Raw genomic sequence first — 8,416 nt, 5'->3', positions numbered from 1 at the left:
ACATGTTTTATTGCAGCTGATCCCAGGGCAAGGCAGTGCACCCAGAACGGTCGCAGGCAGAGCCAGGAGAGGGGAGGGGGAGCTTTGCCTGCAGCATTTCTGGAGCACCTGAGCTTTAGTGTTTCACCTCCCTGAGCTGATGCTTTTGTGCCAACCAGAGCCCAAAGAAAATGCATGATTGTCTGGGATGGGGCCACATCCTGTTCTCCAGCAGCTCTGGGAACGCCTCTGCATGGCTGGCCCCCACCAAAAGAGGCCTTTCTGGGCTTTGCTGTCAGCCTGTTGCCCCAGGAAAGCTGTAGCAGACCAGGGCTGGGGGGGAAATGCAGCCAGAGATGGGATGCAAAATGTCCTGCTCCCTCCTGGTCACTCCATTACCAGCACCAGCTGACTGGGTTGTTTCTACACCAAGGGATGTTTCTACCCCAGGGATGCCTTGGCTGCATCTGGAGGAAGGAATGGGGGTAAGAGGCTGCTGGGAGCTGAGAGCTGAGCTTGGTGATGTCTGTGAGGCAGTGAGGAGGAGCTGGAGGTGGCGATTCCCTGGTGGGAATCAAGACCCTCATTTCCCTGAGTTAAATGGAAAGCTGAGCCACCTGGTCCCTGTTTCCTAAATCCAGCCTCCCACCCAGCATTCCCTCACTGTCTGCCTTTCCCCTGCACAGGGAATGAATGTGGGGAGCCAGACCTGCTTTGGGAGCAGCAGCACATTTTTTCCTGAGCCACCCCTTCCTCAGGGTGGGAGCAGGGGAGCCTCCAGGCTGAGCTCGTGTCCAACACTGCAGCGCCAGGGGAGGGCTCCGTGTGCTCCTTGGCTTTTTATGGTAAGGAATGTGTTTGCAACACGTTAATTAAGAGCGACCGTGGCAGCCAGCACAGTCTGACCCTCTCACAGCTGAGCCCTTCACGCCCCTCTAAGAGCTGAGAATGGAGCCTGGAGTGGTGCTGACACCGTGGTGAGGGGCCATGGATGGGGCTGAACCCCCTCTGCCTTCCCCGCTGCTTCCCCCAAGGCTCCTGTGGGGTTTTACCTCCTTCTCTCACCTCCTGTTCTGCCCTGACCCAGGGAACACTGATTTCCAAGGTTTTTGGGCCAGAGCCCCATTTCTTCGTTGTTTATTTTTTAGTGGCCCATGCTGGGGGCTGTGCCAAGGTCTGGGGGTGCTACCTGCTGCCTCATACTGGGGAGCAGATTTGGCAGAGGAAGTGTTTGACAACAAACCCACAAACCAAAATAACTTCTCTAAGTTATAAATCTGTGTATAAATCTTCCCTAGTGATAAATCTGTGTGGAAAGCTCACTGGAAAACTTGTACTAACTGAGCTTTCAGCCAAGTGTCCCTTATCTTCCTGCTCACTCTTGGGCTTGATGGGAGCTGAGTTTAGCCTATTCATTTTTCACTTCCAGTTAAATATGCTTTTCTTAAATTTTAACTGGAACATGGGGACTTGTAGTGCTCTTAATTTAAGATAAAACCTCCCAAGGGAATTGACTAGGAGCCCATTTATCTCAGCTGGGAGTGTCTTGAGTGTCAGCAGGTCCTGATGCTCTTGTCTTTTCCATCTGGGCCTGATACGCCCTGTTACTTGAGGGGGAAAGTAGCTTCCCCATATGGTTTTGTGTTGACAGCAAAACCTTGTGTTTGCCCTTGGAAGGCTCATCAAGGCATGGGCTGGGTGTGAGGGCGATGGTTTCCTCCTCAGATGAGCAAGGACAGCGTCAGATAAGCTGGAGGGGGCTTTTTTCTCTAATTATATGCTGTAAACGGTGCAGTGATCCAGCAGCTGGCCCAGGCTTCACTCTTACAGCCTGCAGACAAGTGAGAGCCAGCAGATGGGTGAGGATCCATAAAATGAGGAGAGGGCTTGGATGTGTCACAACACAGAGGCCTGACCTTATGAAAGCCCTGACCATGCTGTCTGACCATCACCAAGCCCCTTTCTGCTCCTGGAGAGGGTGAGAGCAGCCATGTGAGCCTTGGTGCACGTCAGAGGGGATTTGGGGGTGCTGGAGGCAGCAGTGAGGTGCAGCCCCCCAGGCTGGGAGCTGTGCAGAGCCTGCCCCCAGCCCACTGTCACCCTTTGGCACCTCATTGCTGAACAGTGACCAGAAACAAGCAGGTGCCAGTGGTGCCCATGGCCTGGGAGAGGGGCCACGGTGATGCTTTGGGCTGGGAGTTGAGTTAGGGTAGGGCAGGGTAGGGCAGGGTCAGCTGTGGGCCTGGGAGGCTGTTGGAAGGGCTGGGGTGGGATGGATGGGGGAGCAGAGTCAGTGTCTCCTCTGATGCCATGAAGGGATGGGGGACACTGCCAGCACAGGGACCTGTGCCCTTGGGCAGTGCAGAGGCAGTGGGACAACATCTCCATCCCCAAGGTGAGCTGATAACCATCCAGGAGAGTGGATTGAACCCCTCGGTGTGTGTGGGATCCATTGGAGACAGATCCTGCAGCTCTCCAGGCAGAGGTAGATGAGGGCAGGAGGAAGATAAGGCTTTTAGCTGTGTTTGTGCAGCTGAGTCAATGTTTTCCCTGGCTGTGAAGGGTTGAGGGGGGAGATAAATGCAGATGTAATTAATGGAGCTGTTTATATGCTGCTCTCTGTGACTTATGCTGGGAACAGGACTAGACTAAATATCACTGTTACTGATAGGAGGAGGTGGCCGATTTATGGCCCTCTCCCCACGGAGAGGAAGATCTGGTTATAATAACACTCAGCAGGGGAAAAGAAATGTTTCACAGGCAAAAGCTTCTTAAGAAAAAAGGCCAAACACGGGGGCTGGGTGGAGGAGGGCTGTGTCAGGACCAGAACCCCAAAGAGAGCCAGGGTCCTGGACGGAAATATCCATCCCAATCCTGGGGAGCTCTGCCCTGGGGATTCACAACAGTGAAATCTGTGCAGGCAGACTTAGAGCCTCTGGAAGTTTATAGAGACCTGACCTTCATGGGGGCTGTTGGGGTACACACCTGGGAATTGCAGGGATGCACAGCACAGCTCATCCCAGCTCCCCGGCGCTTTTAACACCACCTCTGGCTGTGCTCTTGCCACAGGGTTTTCAAAAGGTGAATTGATCCTAGTCCAGTGATGCTCTTCTGGTAAAGAAAAGAAAGATCTTCACTTAAAGCCCTTGGCTGGTGGCAGTCACAGGGCTCAGGCACCTGTTGGAGCCTTTGCAGGGTTAGGAAGTGAGGGTGTGAATCACAGCAGCCTCTTGTGGGCAGGCACAGCTGCACTCAGCGGCTGCAGTGACATTCCTGTGCTGCAGTGCCCCCCCTCCAGGGATGTGCTCGGACATCACCCACATCCTCCATCCCCCCTCAGCTTCCCTGCACCCAGCAGGTCCCACCACCCCCAGCACCTGCCTCTCCTCTGCTGCAGCTGTGGGGCTTCTCAAGGGAGCTGGACATGGCAGGTGGGATGGAGGGCCTTTATTGAGGCTTGCCCGGCTTGCTGGGCACTGCCAGCTCACACAGCCCTGGCTGTGCCACCCAGGGGAGCAGTGTCAGTGCCCTGCTCAGTCTCCAGGAGCACCTCGCCTGGTTGAGATGCTGAGCTGTCCCCAAGCTGTCCAAAGGCATTAAAATCCTTCCCCTACCATGGGGCTGTGGTCCATGGCTGTGCTTCCCTGGCAAACAACCTCCCTCCTTGCTGGTCCTTGGTGACCTTCTGTGCTTTGCTCCTGAATTCTCCTGCCCGAGCTGGGTTTGTGTCCAGCGCTGCCCTGGGACAGTGTAGCTCCTGAACCAGGACACAAACAAACCAAAACTTTCCAAATGTCCCTAGAAGTGCACCCACTAACTCCAGATGCTGTGCTGGCTGGAGGGACCAGAGTTTTCCACAGGCTCCGAGTGTAGATGCAACAGGGAGTAAGTCCATCCATGACAGGGGAACGGGTGTTTATACATGGCAGTGGATTTTTGGGTTTGATCTCTCTGTTCTCAGCAAGTGCTTGGTGGAAGCAAATTCTGTCCTTGGTTGGTTCTTAGCTGAGTCTGTATCAGCAGCATCACTGTTATGATATCTGGATGCATTTGAACGAAAAGGGTTCGACTGGACCCATTTCAACCCAAAATGTAGCCTGGTCCCAGGGCTGTGATGCTGCAGGATACTGCAAAGCCGCGGGGTGGGAGGAAGCTGTGCTAGCTGATGTTGAAGGTGACAGAGGAGCCATCTGCTCTCTGCTGCTGTCCCACCAGCTCTACCTCCTCCCAGGGCTGTGCGGGAGCCCTGCAGCGCACGGCGGAGTGGCTGGGCAGGGCTTCGCTCAGCTGGCTCACCTCGCTGAGCTCTGCCTCCAGCGTGCTGACTGTGTTGGCAGCCTGGGCCATGTGCACCTTGTGCGCTGCCTTCTTGTGCAGGAGGCAGCTGAAGATCTTCTTGAAGCCCTTGCGGAAGCGTTTGGAGACCAGGGCGTAGACGATGGGGTTCACGCAGGAGTTGGCGTAGGAGATGACGTGCGAGAGGATGCGGAGCACGTACGTGGAGTGGTTGAGGGGGAAGTACCCGAACCACACGCAGAGGATGACCAGGTGATGGGGCAGCCAGCAGAGGCAGAACAGGACAGCAACAATGATGATCATCCTTGTGACCTTCCTCTTGGCCTTCTTGGACTCTGACATGTCTTGGAGAGGGTCCACAGACCGCCACAGGTAGCGAATAGTCCGCATGTAAGTGAGGCTCAGGATGAGCACGGGGATGATGTAGCTGAAGATGAAGGTGCAGATGTCCATGACCTTGCGCTGGGAGATCTCCCAGATGGGATGGCAGACAGTCAGGTTGGCCAGCTGGAACTCCTGGTAGTAGCTGAGGTAAGGGCCCGAGAAGATGAAGGAGAGCCCCCAGATGAGGCAGATGGCCAGCAGGGCGTTCCTGGGCGTCCTCAGCTCCCTGGAGTGCAGGGGGTATCGTATGGCCAAATACCTGCACGGGAAAGGGAGGGGGACACGGCTGCAGTCCTGGGGAGGGCACAGAGAGAGCACCTCCAGGAGCAGATTGGAGAGAGGGCAGAAATGATGGATTTGAGCTTTCCAGGGCAGTTAGTCACACAACTGATTCCCTGGTGCTTCTTAGGGACCCTGTGCAGCACAAAGGATTGAGGAAGATTCTGACCCCATCCCATCACCCTCTGCTCCTAGCAGTGGTTGTGGGGACAATGGGGATGGTCTCATTCTGTCCCTCCCCTAATCCAGCAGACCCTCACTTGATCATCACTGTCTGGCACAAGTGATTGGAGCAGTGAGGATACAAAGGCAGGAGCAAGTCCCCAGGACCCCCAGACACAGCGTTCCTCATACTGGCACATGTGAGAGAGCACATCTCCCTTTTTCAGTTCTGTAATTAGCTGGTCCCTTAATTAATCTGAGGCTTGTGCAATCCCTCCCTTGCTCAACATGTCTGTTCCCTCCTGCTCCATGGGGTGCAGGGGGAGAGGCAGTCCGTGGATGTGTTTTAGCTCCTGGGGGTGCTGTCAGCAGCCAGTGCAGTGCCATGCTGGGATGGCAGGACACATCCAGCCTGGCTCCAGGGCCCCCCAGGGGACTGGCATATGGACTTTCCACATCCCTTCTCGCAGGTTTTGGGCACTGAGCAGAGCAGCACCAGGAGCTCCCAGCCTCCCGTTTGCTGCAGGGTCATAACTCAACGGCTTTGCAGAGGCAGGGACTGAGGTAAAGCAGGGGCAACAGGCTTCCCAGCAAAACCCACCCTGGAACAGGCTGGGATAATCACTGGGACAAGGGACAGCACTGGGACAGAAAGGGGCTGCTTGCTAATAGAAGGGGAGGGTGAGAAAATCAGTGTCTCAGCTCAAACATGGCAGTGTTTTTCCTCCTCAAAGTCGCCTGCTTTGCTGGGGGCTGTTGGGAGGGTAGGAGCTCTCTCCATGCATCCCAGGAAGAGCCAGAGCTGCACAGGGACTGAGCTTTGCTTGGCTCTTATTTTTCATTCCCATTTCACTGCCAGAGCCTGTGGATAAATCCCAGTCCTACAGCTTCTGGGTCTGAAAGCTTCCTCCAGCTGGGCACTGGGGCCAGGGCTCCCCATCCAGCCCTCTGCAGGACCTCATACTGGGTGGTTGCACTTCCTTGCACGCATCAACTGGGAAATGCTCCTTGATTCCCCCAGGAGTCCCGGGAGACCGCAGGAATCAGGATTTAGCTCCAGGGGATTTTGTCCCCTCTCTGCCCACGTGGGATCCAGAGGAAGGGGAGCCTCAGGGTGCAGGGACCCCCCCCCCCCCCCCCCGTTCCCTTTCCTACCTGTCGAGGGAGACGGTGGCCAGGGTGAAGCTGCTGGCGTACATGGTGAGGTAGATGAAGAAATGGACAGCCTTGCACATGAAGGGCCCGAACACCCATCCCTCCAGAGTGTAGATGGTGGCTTGGAAGGGGACGCAGAAGAGGATGAAGCAGAGGTCGGCCACTCCCAGGTTGAGGATGAAGAGGTTGGTTGTGTTCTTCACCTGCCCATTGCGCAGCAGCACGGCCAGGACCAGGCTGTTGCCCACTGTGCCAACGAGGAAGATGACGAGGTACACGAGTGGGATGATCACGGACTCGGGCTGCCAGCCCCCCTCGGAGCCCGCCAGCGAGCCGTTCATGGCCGGGAGTGCACGGACAGGGGCTGGGTGGGGGAGCGTGCGTGGAGAAGGCACCGAGGGGGGCACACAGGGTGAGGGGGTGCACAGAGTGATCAGTGAGGAGCGCACCAGGGATTGCACGGGAAAGGGGGTGCAGGGAGAGCACGCTGGGGAGCACAGAAGGAAGGAAAAGGGGGTGCAGGGAAAGGTCGGTGACGAGCGCACCAGGGATGCACAGGAAAGGGGTGGACAGGAAAAGAGGTGCAGTGGGGGGTGCAGCAGGGATGCAAAGGAAAAGGGGGTGCAGGGAGAGCACGCTGGGGAGCACAGAAGGGATGCACGGGAAAAGGGGGTGCAAGGAGAGACTACAGCGGGGAGCGCACCCGGGACGCGCGGAAAGGGGGAGAAGGGGAAAAGGGGCGCACGGGAGATGCACGGGAAAGGGGGTGCACGGGGAGCCGGCGGGGGTGCGGGGGAGCCGCAGGGGGAGCCGGGCGCCCTTCACCTCCTCCGGGTCTGCGGGAGCCCGCGGGCGCTCGGGGCGGCTCCGGCGCTCTCCGTGCGCCGGCGGAGCGGGGGGGGCCGGGGGGCTCCGGGGCGCGGCTCCCGCCCGGCCCCGCGCATCCCGCCCCGGGGAGGGGATCCCGACCCCGCTTTGCCCTGGGATGGAGTAAAAGGTCAGTCAGTGCTGTTATCCCCCGCGAGGGGCTGGGGCACCCCAAAAGGGAGCTGGACACCCAAAGTGAGGCGTCTGCGGAGCCTCACTTGCGGGGGTTTTCTTATCGCCTCCCCCTTCAGTAGTCACTGGAAGAGGGTTTGTTCAGCCCCAGGGGTTGCAGGGCTGGTTTTTAGGAATGGGGGGTCCTCGTACTGCGAATGTGTCCTCATTGTCCAGCGGGCAGCTAAATCCGTGCACCAAAACACCCGAGGTGAGCCCCAGTTTTCAGGAGAAACGGTGTTTCTCCCCACGGTTGGAGGAGCAGCTGATTCACTGCAGCGAGAACAAATATTTTTCACGCCGTGTCTTCTTTTCCTGCAAAACTGCCTTTTTGCTCCTACACAGATGGAAGTCTTGGGACCGTCCGGTGCATTCAGCTCTTCGAGGACTCTTCGTCTGCCCCCACCCCAGGCTGCCTTGCTTTGCTCCCGAGGAGAGAGAAGTATCTAATGCATCAATTACTCCCATAACTAACTCGCTCCACGGCGTCTCAGATCTCCTAATGGGCGTTCAGAGCTGAGCCTGCCGTGCTGGGAGCTCTGGGGACACTCACAGCCCTGCGACATTGCCTCCACAGGACACGGAGCCCTTTTCACCCTCGGCCGCCCACGAGGAGCCCCACAAAACCAGCTCCCGTTTGGACGAGGTACGTGGGGAAGTGAACAGACCACTTCGGTGTGAGGATGCTCCGTGTTCCCGATGACATCCCACAGGGAAAAGCGGGCAGTTAGGAGCAGCACAGAGGAAAACCGGCCGCCCCGCAGGGCTCAAGGAGTGCTGAGGCACAGAGCACAGCTCTGCCTGCCTCTGCTGATCCCAGGCTGGCCACCTGCCCTCAGGTGATGTGCCACATCCCCAGCCACGACCACGGAGGTTGCTGGGACAACTCGTGGGGAAAGCCTGGCCGCAGGGAGGTTTTACCCTGTGGGAATTGCCCCAGTTCCAGGGAGGATTCACCCAGTGGGACCTGCCCTGTGTCCTCAGACACTGCAGGCCACTGGCATTTGGAGGGTGGCACCGGTGGAGCTTTGGTCAACCTGCAGAGAGGCCGGGTCCACCCTTACGCTATAGAGTGAGATTAAAGGGGAAAAAAGCGAGGGAAAACACTCAGTTTCTTCCCAAA

General features: G+C 57.4%; 1 protein-coding gene across 1 annotated transcript; it reads right to left on the bottom strand.

Moving 5' to 3' along the window:
• Window positions 1-4,137: 4,137 nt before the first annotated feature.
• On the bottom strand, window positions 4,138-6,602 carry GALR2 (galanin receptor 2). Its single transcript, XM_069032677.1, has 2 exons — window positions 6,256-6,602; window positions 4,138-4,918 (listed from the first exon to the last, which is right to left on the bottom strand). The coding sequence occupies exons 1-2, from the start codon at window positions 6,594-6,596 to the stop codon at window positions 4,138-4,140; spliced, it is 1,122 nt and encodes a 373-aa protein (XP_068888778.1). The 5' UTR covers window positions 6,597-6,602.
• Between the last annotated feature and the right edge of the window lie 1,814 nt (window positions 6,603-8,416).

Source organism: Aphelocoma coerulescens, chromosome 18 (assembly GCF_041296385.1).
Source record: "Aphelocoma coerulescens isolate FSJ_1873_10779 chromosome 18, UR_Acoe_1.0, whole genome shotgun sequence".
Taxonomy (NCBI): Eukaryota; Metazoa; Chordata; class Aves; order Passeriformes; family Corvidae; genus Aphelocoma; species Aphelocoma coerulescens.
Note: the sequence above shows the minus strand (reverse complement) of the source record. Positions and strands in the feature narration are given on the sequence as shown.

Coding starts and splice junctions, on each gene's coding strand:
- GALR2 (XM_069032677.1), bottom strand. CDS start 6,596: ATGAACGGCTCGCTGGCGGGCTCCGAGGGGGGCTGGCAGCCCGAGTCC. Junction 4,919..6,255: donor GCCACCGTCTCCCTCGACAG/GTAGGAAAGGGA, acceptor TTTCCCGTGCAG/GTATTTGGCCATACGATACC.